This window comes from Cebidichthys violaceus, unplaced genomic scaffold (genome assembly GCF_023349555.1).
Source record: "Cebidichthys violaceus isolate CVI_PGR_0920_01 unplaced genomic scaffold, fCebVio1.0.p SCAF_141, whole genome shotgun sequence".
NCBI lineage: Eukaryota > Metazoa > Chordata > Actinopteri > Perciformes > Stichaeidae > Cebidichthys > Cebidichthys violaceus.
In genome coordinates, this window is record NW_027176309.1 from 48,335 (window position 1) to 63,708 (window position 15,374).

Consider the following 15,374-nt stretch of genomic DNA (forward strand, 5'->3'; position numbering starts at 1 on the left):
GGGCGGGTCGTCCTGTTTGGACCAATTGTAATCCAGCTCCTACACACTCCCACTAAGTGAGGTAGTGAACTAGTAAAAAGGAGGAGGAAGAGGAAAAGGAAGAGGACGAGGATGAGGAGGAAGAAGAGGACGAGGAAGAGGAGGAAGAAGAGGTGGAGGAAGAGGAGGATGAGGAGGATGAGGAGGAGGAAGAAGACTGGTTCAGGACCAGGTTAAAGTTCCTCTTAGTCACTTTAAAATGAGCTGCTACAATATGAATACAAAATGAAACTGAAACTCTCATATTTACGACACTGAGAAAAGACAGTGAAGGCATCACCAACCGTTATTTAAAAAAAACAAAAACGGTTGATTTATGAAGTTTTCACCCGTTTTATTTTATGAGAGAGTGGAGACAAGCAGGAGAAGGTGTGAAGATAAAGAGAAGAAGAAAGTGTGAAGATAAAGATGGACGCCAGAGACGAGCGGCTGGATCCCGTCCGGAGCTTCACCCTCACCAGCTTCCGGTTGGAGGAGGAAAGATGGCTGCAGTTTGTCTCTGAGGAGGAAACCCAGGTGATCTTCAGCACCTTCTTCAACACTCCGGACTACAAGAACCTGTTCCTCTGTCAGGACCCTGAAGATGGAGGACTCTCCGTCGACCTGGACCCCCCTAAAAATGTCCAAACTAAAGTGATCTGCGTCTCCAGATCGGGTCGAGAAGTCATCACGAGAGAAAATGTCCGAAAGATTTTAATAATCCAAGAAGTTGAGGGAGAAGACGCCAAGAGCTTCATCATCGCTGTCTCTGAGGAGGTGGGACAGCTAGCTAAGCTAGGCTAATTAAGCTAAGGCTAGCATTAAGGCTAGCTAAGCTAGGCTAATTAAGCTAAGGCTAGCATTAAGGCTAGCTAAGCTAAGGCGAATTATAGCTAAGGCTAGCATTAAGGTTAAGCTAAGGCTAATTATAGCTAAGTCTAGCATTAAGGCTAGCTGGAAGCTACGGCTAATTCAAGCTAAGGCTAACATTTAGGCTAACTGGAAGCTAAGGCTAATTATAGCTAAGGCAAACAGTTAGGCTAACTGGAAGCTAAGGCTAATTTAAGATAAGGCTAATATGAATATGGCAAATTTAAGATTAAGGCTAACTGGCCAATTCAGGATAAGCCATATTAAAGCTATGGCTAATTTAAGATGAGCCAACATTAGGGCTAGCTGTGAGCTATGGCTAGTTCAAGATAAGGCCAACTGTTAGCTTTAGCTAATTGAAGCTAAGGCTAACAGGTTTCCAAACACTGGGTCAGGACCCACAGTTCTCAATCCCTTTGGTTAGAACGCTGCTGTACCTGCAGGACGTCCAGGCTGAAGGTTTTAAAGGTGAGTCCTCTCTGCTCTCAGGTGACCTGCCCGTTGCTTATTAACCCAGAGACGAGCAGAAGGTGGGTGGTGGGCTTAGCCGAGGAGGCTCTGAGGTCCACGGAGCAGCAGAGGAACGAGGCGCTGGTGATGGAGGCTCAGATGGAAGGAGGAACCTTCCTCACTTATCCCGACGCTCTTCATGAGGACCAGCTTCATGGAAACACCTTCACCGACGACACTGAAGAGGGGTACGACAGACTTCTTCTTCTTCTTCTTCTTCTTCTTCTTCTCTAACACTGAAGCTTCTTCATCATCTTCTTCTTCTCTAACACTGACGCTTCTTCTTCTTCTTCTTCTCTAACACTGAAGCTTCTTCATCATCTTCTTCTTCTCTAACACTGACACTTCTTCTTCTTCTTCTCTAACACTGAAGCTTCTTCATCATCTTCTTCTTCTTCTTCTCTAACACTGACGCTTCTTCTTCTTCTCTAACACTGAAGCTTCTTCTTCTTCATCATCTTCTTCTTCTTCTCTAACACTTCTTCTTCTTCTTCTTCTCTAACACTGAAGCTTCTTCATCATCTTCTTCTTCTTCTTCTCTAACACTGACGCTTCTTCTTCTTCTCTAACACTGAAGCTTCTTCATCATCTTCTTCTTCTTCTTCTCTAACACTGACGCTTCTTCTTCTTCTTCTCTAACACTGAAGCTTCTTCTTCTTCTTCTTCTCTCTAACAGGAAGTTGTCACACACTAAGCTGCTCTACTCCTGTGACACCACCATCACAGAGTGGGTGAAGCTGGTCTCAGACTTCCTGCAGCAGGACTCGTCTCAGCCGGTTCTGGACGGACTGGATCCGCTTCCCTCAGAGGAGTTTAACTTCTGGAGGACTAGACTGAAGAACCTGCACCTGATCCAGCAGCAGGTCCACTATTATAATCGTATCTTATGATGTAGTATTCTAATGATATAAAGTGATATAAAGTCCTTCCTCTGGTTCTTGGTCCAGCTGAGGAGCAGCAGAGCCCAGCAGGTGGTCTCTGTGGTCCAGAGAGCAGACAGCGTGTACTGGTCCAGTCTCAGAGACCTGTACTCAGAGGTCCAGGAAGGTGAGACAGGAGGTCTCCATCGATGTGGGACATGAGTCCTCAGAACCACATCAGTCCTCTGACCCGTCTCTGTTGGTCCCCTCAGGTCTGGACGAGGCCCAGGACCTCACCGTGAACCTGGACTCTGTGCAGGAGAAGCTGGAGGAGCTGGAGCAGATGGACTACCAGCAGGTACCTCATGGACCGGTCCTCCAGGGGTTTACTGTGACATCACCTGTGTGTGTGTGTGTGTGTGTGTGTGTGTGTGTGTGTGTGTGTGTGTGTGTGTGTGTGTGTGTGTGTGTGACATCATCACTGTGTGTGTGTGTGTGTGTGTGTGTGTGTGTGTGTGTGTGTGTGTGTGATTGACAGCTGGGGGACAACATGGCTGCTCTGATGGAGGAGGTGAGACAGCTGTGGATCAGGTCTGAGTTCTACCGTAGACCCTGTAGGGTAGTGGTCCTGCTGCAGGAGATCTGTAACCTGTTCATACAGATGGTAACACACACACACACACACACACACACACACACACACACACACACACACACACACACACACACACCAGTTGATTGTGCTCCTCCTTCCTGGTCTACAGAGCAGGAGGTTCCTTCATGAGGAGGAGGTGATGTCTGGTCTGGGGTCAGATTCTGGTCCCAGACTGGATGATGTCACACTGGTGATCTGGACCCTTCAGACTCTCAAAGAGGAGTACAGGCGGTGCAGGACCCAGCTGGAGCAGGTACCCCTCATGTCTACACCACAGACATGTACACAGAGTCCTGGTCCAGGTCCAGGTCTGAGGATTCTTCTGGTTTCTCTCTGCAGGATGGAGACACTCACAACTGGGACTTCCCTTCAAACCTGGTCTTCTTCAACCTGGACCACTTCCTGTTACACCTGCAGAGCATCCAGGTACACACACACACACACACACACACACACACACACACACACACACACACACACACACACACACACACACACACACACACACACACACAGACTCCTCTCCTCTCCTCTCCTCGTTTCCGGTTCCGTGTGAGTGTGAGTGTGAGTGTGCGTGGTGGACGTGTGAGCAGTGGATGTGTGGAGTTTTGATCGTATGTTTACAGTTTTGGGATTGTTCCTCACTTCCTCGGTGTGTGCACATGATCAGGTAAGAGGCAGGGTGTGTTTACCGGTAGAATAACGCGTGATAGTGGTTTTGTTTAACTTTTTTTCGGGAGCATGGCGTCCTCTGAGACGCCACCCCCGTCAATCCGGCAGGGAGTCCGGATAGTCCCACCGGACAGCAGCGTGTCGGTAGAGGAGGTGCTGCTGGCTGTCGGAGAGCAGGTGGGACACAACAACCTCTCGTTTTCATCCCGGATGAATAAAGCCGTGGTTGTGTTCATGACGAGCGAGGCGTTTGTCCACAAGCTGGTGGAGAGCGGCGTGTTTCTCAGGGACAGCTTTGTGCAGGTGTCTCCGCTCTCAGTGCTGTCTACGAGGATCACCGTGTCCGGTGTTCCGCCGTTTATACCGAACGACCTGCTGGAAAACGAGCTGCGCAGGTTTGGAAAGTTTGCCAGCAGTTTTAAAACGGTAAGTTTGGGATGCAAGGATCCCAAACTAAAGCATGTGCTGTCGCTGAGGAGGCAGGTCTTCATGTTCCTGGAGACACCTGCACAAACACTGGAGGTGTCCTTCAGGGTGAAACACGGGGAGGGTTCCTATATGGTCTACGCGAGCTCGGGACAGCTCAAATGCTTTGAGTGCGGGGATGTGGGACATAAACGCTTCGCGTGTCCGCATAAGCAGCAGAGAAGCACGGAGGCCCTTGCCGCGGACGCGGCTGTTCTCGCGGCTTGAGAGGTCGCTGCTGGGACCGTGACTGCTCTCGCGGCTCCGGCCGCGGCGCTGCGGATCCCGCCGGCGGCGCTTCCTCGTCTTCTGTTAACAAAAATGTCGACAAGGAGGATCAGGGTCAGGCTCACAACCTGCAGGCTCCTGTGGTTGTGCAGAACCTCACTGCATCTGGTACCAAAGCACCACCTCAGTCTGTAGAACTCTGTGAAGAGGCAGCCACAGGTGCTGCAGGTGGAGATCACACCATAGGCTTAGATGAAGGACAGAGTGTAGGGTCTGTGTCCAACAGCCAGCTGTCTTGTGAAGGAGCGGACATGGAGGAGGAGAGTGAATCAGATACTGCATCTAACTCTGAAGCGTGCGTTAAAAGCTCTGATCTGTACTCACTAGAGGACATTAACTCGTTTTTGGACGTAACTTACAAAAGATCTGTAAAAGTGAGTGAATATTTCGGTGACACTGAGAAGTTCATTCGCTCTGTTGGGGTGGTGCAGAGACAGGTGGGTTTTGACCTTTTAGATGAACGAAAGCGCTTCCGTCTAAAGAAACACATCACAACCCTGAGGAAAGTAAGAAAAAGTAAAAGGGTTAAAACCACTAAGACAGTTTAACATGATCATGTGTCACACGGGGTTTTCCACTTTCCACTGCTTATTTCTGCTCTTGTCCTGCCTCCTTTCCTCTGACCTTTCAATGCAGAGCTTTAATTTAGGGTCTTTAAACATCAATGGTGGGAGGGACAGACAGAAAAGAGCATTAATACTGGAAGTTGTAAATCAAAAAAGGTTGGACATCCTCTTTTTGCAAGAAACTCACACCACTCCATCAGATGAAGTGGACTGGGGTCTATGGTGGGAGGGCTCATGCACCCTGAGCCACGGCACCAATCTCAGTGCCGGAGTAGCCGTGCTGTTTAGAAGAGCAGCCAATGCAACAGTGCTGTCTGTCACTGAGGTGGTGAAGGGTCGTCTGCTGATGGTGAGGGCGGAGATAGAGGGCTCGCTTTACTGCTTCCTGAATATATATGCACCGAATCAGGGGTCAGAAAGAGCACGCTTCTTCACTGTGCTGCAAAACGAACTGCAGAGCTGCCATCAGGAGCAACTGATCATCGGAGGGGATTTCAACTGCACTGTAGACTTCACCATAGACAGGAACAGTGAGGAACCACACCCACTGTCAGCTCAGAGTCTCCGCAACGTCATCGCACACCTAGATCTGTTGGACGCATGGAGAGTAAAACACCCACAAAACAGGCAGTACACATGGGTCAGGGTCAGAAACGACAGGATAAGTGCAGCCAGGCTGGACAGAATCTACATCTCGCACAGTCTCAGTTCCAGACTGAAAAACAGCACAATCAGTCCAGTCGGGTTCACCGATCACCACCTCGTCAGCTTAGGCTTGATAACCTCACCGGGTGAAAGGGTTAACTCCTACTGGCATTTTAATAACAAACTTCTACAGGACAGAACTTTTTGTCAGAGCTTTGGGGTTCTTTGGCAGCAGTGGAAAACTGAAAAAGTTTGTTTCAGTTCTCTAAAACAGTGGTGGGAGGTCGGAAAAGCACAGATCCGTGTGTTCTGCCAGCAGTACACCTCAAACGCCACCGCTAAAGTCAAGTCTGCTGTCAAGGACCTTGAAGCTAACATAAAGAGCATTGAGGAAGGCTTCCAGAGAGACCCAGATCCCAGTGTGGGCCAACTGCTGAAGGAGAGGAGGATGGAGTTGAGCTCCTTCCTGCAGGAGAGAGTGAAAGGAGCTCTGGTCAGGTCCCGTTTTCTCCAGTTGAAGGACATGGACGCCCCTAGTTCGTTTTTCTTCAACCTGGAGAGATCGGTGGCGCAGAGGAAGCGGATGACCTGTCTGAAGCTCCCAGGAGGCAGGATAACCACCGACCAGAGGGAGATGAGGACTCATGCCGCGGGCTTCTACGCTGCTCTTTTTGGGGAGGAGCAGTGCTGTACAGAGAGCCGTAAGGAGCTCCTGGAGGGTCTTCCACAGCTCAGTCCAGCAGAGAGGGCTACGCTGGACGGAGAGCTGACGCTGGAGGAGCTGACGGCTGCAGTGAACCAGATGGCTTCAGGGAAGACTCCGGGAATCGACGGCCTCTCCACGGATTTCTTTAAGCAGTTCTGGAACATTATCGGTTCTGACTTACATTGTGTTTTGTTGGAATGTTTTAAAACTGGATCACTTCCGGTCTCGTGCCAGCGGGCGGTACTCTCCCTGCTGCCCAAGAAGGGAGACTTGGCCCTTCTGAAGAACTGGAGACCAGTGGCCCTGCTGTGTACTGACTATAAGGTGCTTTCCAGAGCCTTGTCTAACAGACTGAGAGAACACTTGGAAGTGATTGTAAATAGTGATCAGACATACTGTATCCCAGACAGGACAGTGATGGACAACATTTTTGTGATTCGTGATGTGCTCGATGTTTGTAAATTTCACGATGTCAATGTCGGTATCGTCTCACTTGACCAGGAGAAGGCGTTCGACAGGGTGGATCACTCCTATCTTTTTTCTGCACTTAGGGCATTTGGGCTTGGTGATGGTTTTTTGTCTTGGGTGGGTTTGCTGTACAGTGGTGCGGTATGTATGGTTAAAATGGGAGCTGGGCTGAGTCGCCCGATCCCGGTACAGCGAGGGATTAGGCAGGGCTGTCCGATCTCAGGCCAATTATACAGTCTTGCTTTTGAGCCTGTCTTGTGCAGGCTGAGGGGTCGGCTCAGTGGTCTGGCACTGCCTGGGTCCTCCAGTCTTTGTCGTCCCCTCGCCGTATCTGCGTATGCTGACGATGTAAACGTCTTCGTCAGGGACCAGGGAGATGTTCAATGTCTGCAGGATATTTTGTCGCTGTATGAGAGGGCTTCATCTGCACGGGTGAACTGGGGTAAATCTGAAGACTTATTGGTGGGACACTGGAGACATCAGACGGTGCCTCGCCTGCCTGGAGGTCTTCAGTGGGGAAAAGGAGGCCTAAAGGTGTTGGGGGTGTTCTTAGGTTCTGAGGACTTTCAGAAAAAGAACTGGGAGGGAGTCAAGGAGAAGGTGTGTGCTCGGTTCTCTCGTTGGAAATGGGTGATACCCCAGTTGTCATATAGGGGAAGAGTTCTGGTTGCTAATAACTTGGTTGCCTCGACTCTGTGGCACAGACTCATCGCGCTGACGCCTCCAGGAGGCCTCATAGCAGAAATACAGAGGTTGGTAGTGGACTTTTTCTGGTCTGGCCGGCACTGGATTCGTGCAGCAGGCCTTTATCTGCCTGTGGCAGAGGGAGGGCAGGGCCTCATTGACATCCAGTCGAGGATCGCCTCATTCAGACTCAGGACTGCGCAAAAGCTGCTCTATGGCTGTGGCCCTACCTGGATGGAAACTGCTAGACTGCTGCTGAGGAGAGCTGGGCGGTTGGGATATGATAAGCAGCTCTTTCTCCTACAACATGAGAAAGTGGACTTGGCCGGGCTGACGCCATTCTACAGCTCTGTTCTGCAGGCGTGGCAGATCTTTACCACCTTGCGTAAAGCTGAGGAGACTCCAGGCGTGTGGCTGCTGGAGGAACCTCTGTTCTTCAACAGCTTCATCAGGGCTCAAACGCTGCAGTCTGCCAGCCTGCGAACACAACTAAGACAAGCCGGCTGTACTAAACTGGGGCATTTGTTGAAGATGTCAGCGACGGCAGCATCCATGGTCACCTTCAGGCAGAAGGCCAACATCACGTCTGTCAGGCTGATCAACAGAGTAGTGGAGGAGGTCTGTGCCGCCCTGCCACAACACCTGAGAGCGTTTGCAGGAAACTGTACTCTGTCTGACCAGTGGGATGAAGAGAGTGAGTACACTCCCCCCACTCTGCTCATTGCCCCAGCTGTGGGCGACTGGCAGGGGGGAGGAAACAAGCTGCTGACGTTCACAACCCCTCGCCTGGACAAGTTTCAGGTGGCAGAAAAGAAGGCAATTTGTGAAATCTGTGTAAAGGTTGTGAACTTGCGCTCTCCGGCAGGGTTGAAGGAGTCGAGGTGGACCGAGTTTTTTGGCCCAGAGTTTTCCCCGAAAGGCAGCTGGAAGTGCATGTACAAGCTGCCCGTTGAGAAGCGGACAGCAGACCTCCAGTGGAGGGTTGTGCATGGAGCTGTAGCCACGAACAGATACCGGGCACACCTGGATCCACACATTGGTGAGGAGTGTGATTTCTGCTCTCGGACCGAGACCCTGGAGCACCCGTTTGTTCAATGTCCTCGGCTCTCGGGACTATTGGAACGTCTAAAGAGGTGGTTTCAGGGTCTCGGAGAAGACTTTTCTTTCACTTTATTCATCTTTTGTCCAAAATACTGTGTAAAAAAGAAGGCTGTCCACACTCTGATTAACTTTTTATCTGGTTCTGCCAAGTTGGCCATCTGGCTAACACGCAAGAATCGGGTTAGGGGTGCCGGCAGTGAAGATCCAGTAAGAGTTCTGGAGGGTCTGTTGAAGGCCCGGCTCAGGGTGGAGCATACCTACTACCAGACGGTGGACAATTTAAAGGCCTTCAGGGACAGATGGACGACTGGGAGCATTTTGTGCTCAGTGGGTGCTGCTGGAGAGCTGGTGGTGAACTTCTGAATGTATTGATCTTTGACATAGATTGTTTATTTGTTTTTTGGTGTTTTAACTTGTTTATTTTTGTTTTGTTTTGATTTATTTGAAGTTTTTTTTTTTTTCCCATTTTTTTGCTTTTCAAATGTTTTAGAATGTTTCTGGTTTCACTGAAATAGTGACATAAAGGAACTTTAAAACCCAAACCCTCCTCTCTCCTCTCCTCTCCCCTCCTCCTCCTCTCCCCTCCTCCCCTCCTCCTCCTCTCCCCTCCTCCTCCCTCCTCTCCTCTCCTCTCTCCCCTCTCCTCTCCTCATACAGGAGGTGTTCAGTGTCAGCCTGAAGCTGCATAAGTTGGACTCTGCGGTCCTGTCTGGTGTTGGAGGGCGGATGTGGACTGATGTGGTCCAGCAGGTGTATCAGGACTTCCTGGGTCATGTGATAGTTCTGTGTGACTCCACCTGTGACCCCACCGACCCTGAAGACCAGGTGACGGTCATGTGATGTGTGAGGAGCTTCCTGTTGGATCCTGAGCTGTGTGTGAGTCCTCCTCTTTTTCCTCCTCTTCCTCTCAGAGCTTCCAGCTGCACCTGAACCACTTCTGGTTTCAGGTCTCAGACCTGGAGAGACGGCTGGTGTCGGTCCTCAGCAGAGCCTTTGAGGACTGCTGCACCTCCTCCTCAGGAGCAAAGGTACCCTCTAACTCCAACACAGTACTGGTCTGTTCTGTTCTAGTCTGGTCTGTTCTGATCTGGTCTGGTCTGTTCTGATCTGGTCTGGTCTGATCTGTTCTGGTCTGTTCTGATCTGGTCTGTTCTGGTCTGTTCTGTTCTGGTCTGATCTGGTCTGTTCTGGTCTGGTCTGTTCTGTTCTGATCTGTTCTGGTCTGATCTGATCTGGTCTGGTCTGGTCTGTTCTGTTCTGATCTGGTCTGTTCTGATCTGGTCTGTTCTGTTCTGATCTGGTCTGTTCTGTTCTGATCTGGTCTGATCTGATCTGGTCTGATCTGGTCTGATCTGGTCTGGTCTGATCTGTTTCAGCTGGTGAAGATGTTCGGGTTTCTCCTGGACCGTCCTCTGATCCAGGATCAGCTGCGTCCTCACCTGACCCGGCTGGAGGAGCTGGTCCTGGAGGAGCTGGATCAGACCGAGGTGCTGTTCTACAGTGAGAGAGAGGAACCGAACGCATTCAGCAGGTTCACTCCGTCTGCTGCAGCCGGACTCTGCTGGACTCAACAGCTCAGACTGAGAGCTGAAAACTCTCTGGACCACTACAGGACGCTTCAACAGCTGTAAGAGGACCACTGAAAGCTGGACCTGGACTCAGTCTCTGTGTTGTGTTCAGGGACCTGGACTCAGTCTCTGTGTTGTGTTCAGGGACCTGGACTCGGGTGCCTCCCAGCTGGTCCTGCAGAGGTTCCAGCAGATCGTGGACCTCCTGCAGGACTTCACAGACCGAGTGAGGTCCAGCTGGAGTTCTCTGCTGGACTCTGACTGTGAATTCATCCTGAAACAACCTCTGATACAGAACAACCTGCCAGGCATGCTGGGAGTTAACTGCAGCCACACGGTCAGTCACAAGAAAACCCAACAAGAGGCCGTGTGATTGGCTGAAGCTCGTCACACTTTACCTGGTTTAACTGTCTGTCTGTGTGTGTGTGTGTGTGTGTGTGTGTGTGTGTGTGCAGATACAGGGGCTACTGAAGGAGCTCAGGTACGTGAGCAGGAAGTCAGATGTGGAGCTCCGCCCCCACGCTGCTCGACTCTTCACCTGCAGAGATGACATCACACAGAGCTGCCTGAGCCTGAGTCACATGGTGTCCTGTTACCAGCAGGTACGCTGCTGTCACCCAGCTGAGTCCAGGTGAGGGTGAGGGTCAGGTGACAGGTTGTGGTTCCTCCTTCAGGTAGCGAGTGACGTCCTGCCGGTGGAGCTTCCTCTGATCCGGGATCAGCTGCAGGACCTGAACCAGAACTTGTTAGAACTGCAGGGATACACCTGGAACAGTGAAGGTGACACGTCACACGACTCGGTGGACTCACAGGTTATAATGCAGTGGGTTGGTCTCTCTACCTGTACTGTGTGTGTGTGTGTGTGTGTGTGTGTGTGTGTCCAGGTGTGCAGCAGCTGGTGGAGCAGAAGAGAGAGAGACTGTTGCTCGTCCACTCCTCAGTGAGCCGGGCCAGAGCCAACATGGCCGCCGTGACACGCGTCACACAGGTCAGAGTGGATCTATCAGCACCGTTAGCCGTTAGCAACCGGTGCTAAGGTTCTTCTCCTGCAGGAGTGGGCGGAGCTTCATCTGCTGCAGTGCTCAGGTGACTCACTGCTGGAGGTCAGTGACACAGAGCAGACCTACAGACGCATCAGAGAGGAGGGAGAGGAGGTGCTCAGGTTAACTCAGGTAGGGAGGAGGAGGAGGAGAGACAGGAGGAGGAGGAGTAGAGGAGGAGGTGCTGCTGCTGCTGATGTGACTCTTCTGTGTTCTCAGGTGAACAGGAGTCTGTACGGAGCTGAAGTCTCCTCTGAGTCCTGGATCAGGTATCTGGACCACATCGATGACCAAGTCCAGGATGGACTGTTCCAGCTGGTGCTCAGATCTCTGACTGTCCTGTTGGACAACATGAACCCACAGGTACACACACCTGGACACACCTGGAATCTGAGGAATTCAAAGCACGACGGCTTCTCTGTCATCAATATGTTGTTGGATTTAAAGTGTGTGTGTGTGTGTGTGTGGGTGTGTGTGTGTGTGTGTGTGTGTGTGTGCGCAGAGCTGCAGTGTGTTTCTGACGGTCAGTCTGCAGCTGCAGGAAACAGGAAGTGTGTTTGAGCCGTCAGTGGGCGACGGCCTCTCTGACCTCCTGCAGAGCGTTTACTCAGCAGCCAGTCTGCCTCTCAGGGTCTCTGAGAGACGCCACGGCAACTACCAGGTGAGTCTGACATCACTCTGACATCACTCTGACATCACTCACTCTTTGCAGGCTGCTGTTTCTGAAAAATAGTCTGTCTGTCTGTCTGTCAGGTGTCCTTGCAGCAGAGTCCGGATCTCTCTGCCTTGGAACAGGAAGTGATGCATCGCCTGCTGCAGGTGAAGGAGGAGGCGGAGCGTCTGTCGGCAGGGCTGGACAGGTACGCGTACCTGTGGCAGAGCGACAGGAGGGAGGTGATGCAGGAGTTCCTGACCTACAGCAGGCAGCTGGGAGACGAGGAGGTGGAGGTGGAGGAGGCCCTGCCCACCCTGAAGGACTTCCAGAGAGAGGTGAGACACTCTTGTCCAGGTGTTTTAATCCAGAGAGAGGTGAGACACTCCTGTCCAGGTGTTTTAATCCAGAGAGAGGTGAGACACTCCTGTCCAGGTGTTTTATTGCAGAGAGAGGTGAGACACTCCTGTCCAGGTGTTTTAATCCAGAGAGAGGTGAGACACACCTGTCCAGGTGTTTTAATCCAGAGAGAGGTGAGACACTCCTGTCCAGGTGTTTTAATCCAGAGAGAGGTGAGACACTCCTGTCCAGGTGTTTTAATCCAGAGAGAGGTCAGACACACCTGTCCAGGTGTTTTAATCCAGAGAGAGGTGAGACACACCTGTCCAGGTGTTTTATTGCAGAGAGAGGTGAGACACACCTGTCCAGGTGTTTTATTGCAGAGAGGTGTTTCTGTTTCAGATCGAGTCTCTCCACAGACTGAGCAGAGAGGTGACTCACCTGGATGACGTCATCGTTCTGCACAGCTGGCTGCAGGTGGACCTCCGAACCTTCAAAGACTCCTTGCTGTCAGTTGTACATGAGTGGAAACACCTGTACACGGAGTACCTGCTGGACTCAGTCAGGGACAGGTGAGCCCACCTGAGACCTGCTGAACCCAGTCTACCTAAACCACCTGGAGCAAAGTGTGATTCTTAAGTTTTAAAAGGTGCGGGACAGAAGCTCTTAAGTGTGTGTGTGTGTGTGTGTGTGTGTGTGTAGTCTGCAGCAGGTGACTCACCATCGTGACGATGATGAAGAGTCTTCACCTTCATCCAGCTTCCCTCTGACAGAAACCATCTTCCTGCTGGAAGCTGCAGGAGTGGAGCTACCTGAACACCTTTCAGCTCAGCTAGGTAGTGACACCACTGTAGCTCCGCCCACACCTGCCCGACACAGGAAGTCACATGACACCGTCTAAAGAATGTGTGAAAGTTGTATTCTTTTCATTGTATCTCTGTAGTTTATTTACCTGTTCACACACCTGTCTGTGTCACGATGTAGTTACTCCGTGTTCTGTAAATAACACACGCAGCCAACCGCCTCATCTTGAACCGCCTCATCGTGAACCGCCTCATCGTGAACCGCCTCATCGTGAACCGCCTCATCGTGAACCGCCTCATCGTGAACCGCCTCATCTTGAACCGCCTCATCTTGAACCGCCTCATCGTGAACCGCCTCATCGTGAACCGCCTCATCGTGAACCGCCTCATCGTGAACCGCCTCATCTTGAACCGCCTCATCTTGAACCGCCTCATCGTGAACCGCCTCATCGTGAACCGCCTCATCGTGAACCGCCTCATCGTGAACCGCCTCATCTTGAACCGCCTCATCTTGAACCGCCTCATCTTGAACCGCCTCATCGTGAACCGCCTCATCGTGAACCGCCTCATCGTGAACCGCCTCATCGTGAAACGCCTCATCTTGAACCGCCTCATCTTGAACCGCCTCATCTTGAACCGCCTCATCGTGAACCGCCTCATCTTGAACCGCCTCATCGTGAACCGCCTCATCGTGAACCGCCTCATCTTGAACCGCCTCATCTTGAACCGCCTCATCGTGAACCGCCTCATCGTGAAACGCCTCATCGTGAACCGCCTCATCGTGAACCGCCTCATCGTGAACCGCCTCATCTTGAACCGCCTCATCGTGAACCGCCTCATCGTGAACCGCCTCATCGAGCGCTTTTACATCACTTTTACAGCAAAATTCACTCTTTCAGTCGCTCTGTGTTTCTTGTTGACAGTAAGTGGGCGGAGCCAGTCTCCGTTGTGTCTCTACATCTATTGGTTACAATCGTCGTCTTTGGACTGAGCGGATATCACTGTGACACAGACTAGGGGGAAATTTTCAGATTGCACTACAGGTCGGGGGCAAATAATGTACATCTTACTGCACGGGTACTTTTACTTTCTGCACTTAAAGTACATCTTGCTGATAATAACATACTTGACTAAGGTTTTGAATGCAGGTATTTACTGGTAGTGGATTGTTTCATCAGTATTAGTACGTTTACTGCAGTGAAGGATCTGAATACCTTTTCATCCACTAATTACTTGTCAGTGATTGAAGTTGGGCAAACAGTTCATATAGAAACAGTGGTTCCTAACCCTGGATCCAGATCCTTGAGCGGGTCCAAATTGTTGCTCATATTATATACAACTCCATGATATCTCTTCTGTAAACACACCAGTATGATTAAATATGATCACATCATGTTTGAATCAATTCAGATCAAAGAGCTTCTTTGAGCTGTTTGACTATCAAACACACATTGTCTGTAATAGAATGATGAGTGAATTTAAATCAATCTGAGCAACTTGACTCCATTTACAAGAGAAACACATTTTGAATTATTGTATTTCAAAACACTATTAACATAGTTTGTATTTCATCAGCCTCTACAGTCTGAACACTGAACCTGTCAGACAAATGTAGAACATGGTGAGTAGTGGAGTAGTGTTTAGTGTTTAGTGTAGGATTGAGAACCACCTCTAACAGACCTAGGGTCTGTGTCACAGTGATATCCGTCTGTCCGAAGACGACGACTGTAACCAATAGATGTAGAGATACAACAGAGACTGGCTCCGCCCACTTACTGTCAAACAGAAACAGTACTCGCAAGCGAGCGAGCGGAGTAAAGTGATGTAAAAGCGCTCGTTAAAGCCGAGCGCGGCTGATTGATTAGAGCGCGTGGATCTCGACAGTGATTTGCCTTCATATTCATGCAGCACCTTGAACCGTTCGGCACGAACACACAAACCGTTACAGCCGCAGTGGTTTCAGTATTATCGGGTATTATTGTTGCACACGCGTCATTATGGTCCTCGGGTTTAGATTTGGTTCAGTCGTCGTTGTGGAGCGACGTCCTTCATGAAGGTCATGTTGTTTCTGTTGCAGAGTTGATCACCTGAAGAGGAGACAGCTGACTCAGAAGACTCCTGGAACAGTCGACGTATTATTTCACTGCTTCGTGTGACGATTAAAAGTGTCTCTGATGCTGATCCTCAACGTGAACTAAGTGTGTTCTGTAGCGAGTCTCAGGCCAAATCCCAACGTCCCCCTTACGGACTCACAGACTTTGAGGCGCGCTCCCGCGAAGTCCGTGAGGGTCTAGTTCTGTCCCACTGTCACATCATCGAGTGTTTGAGGCTCTCTGACATGTTGAGCCCTTTATGAACCCTTAGCCTAAGGGAATTACCCACAAGTCATTGCAACGTGACGTTAAACATGGGGTAACAAAGAGGACGGCTCAGTGTGTTCAGCTGTCTTATTATATTTACTCAG

At 50.6% G+C, this 15,374-nt stretch overlaps 1 protein-coding gene across 4 annotated transcripts; it reads left to right on the forward strand.

The window, feature by feature from the left end:
* The first annotated feature begins 62 nt into the window (after positions 1-62).
* LOC137871455 (dynein axonemal heavy chain 17-like) lies at positions 63-15,098 on the forward strand. 4 transcript variants are annotated; one of them, XM_068709255.1, is made up of 22 exons: positions 63-795; positions 1,378-1,586; positions 2,075-2,261; positions 2,346-2,445; positions 2,531-2,616; positions 2,797-2,922; positions 3,023-3,166; positions 3,253-3,339; positions 9,166-9,333; positions 9,420-9,536; positions 9,885-10,135; positions 10,221-10,413; positions 10,532-10,678; positions 10,751-10,856; positions 10,961-11,064; positions 11,129-11,248; positions 11,336-11,479; positions 11,619-11,777; positions 11,870-12,106; positions 12,510-12,679; positions 12,810-12,943; positions 14,988-15,098. In XM_068709255.1, the coding sequence occupies exons 1-22, from the start codon at positions 448-450 to the stop codon at positions 14,999-15,001; spliced, it is 3,351 nt and encodes a 1,116-aa protein (XP_068565356.1). In that variant the 5' UTR covers positions 63-447; the 3' UTR covers positions 15,002-15,098. The 4 variants fall into 4 exon arrangements, with proteins under 4 accessions (XP_068565356.1, XP_068565357.1, XP_068565358.1 ...); XM_068709256.1 differs by lacking the exon at positions 2,797-2,922; XM_068709257.1 differs by lacking the exons at positions 9,166-9,333; positions 9,420-9,536.
* The last annotated feature ends 276 nt before the right edge of the window (positions 15,099-15,374 follow it).

What these genes read in the sequence shown, in the direction of transcription:
- LOC137871455 (XM_068709255.1), top strand. Translation starts at nt 448, where the DNA reads ATGGACGCCAGAGACGAGCGGCTGGATCCCGTCCGGAGCTTCACCCTC. An exon ending in CCACCGACCCTGAAGACCAG is followed by an intron (nt 9,334 to 9,419) that starts GTGACGGTCATG and finishes TCTTCCTCTCAG; the next exon opens with AGCTTCCAGCTGCACCTGAA. An exon ending in CTGGACTCAGTCAGGGACAG is followed by an intron (nt 12,680 to 12,809) that starts GTGAGCCCACCT and finishes GTGTGTGTGTAG; the next exon opens with TCTGCAGCAGGTGACTCACC.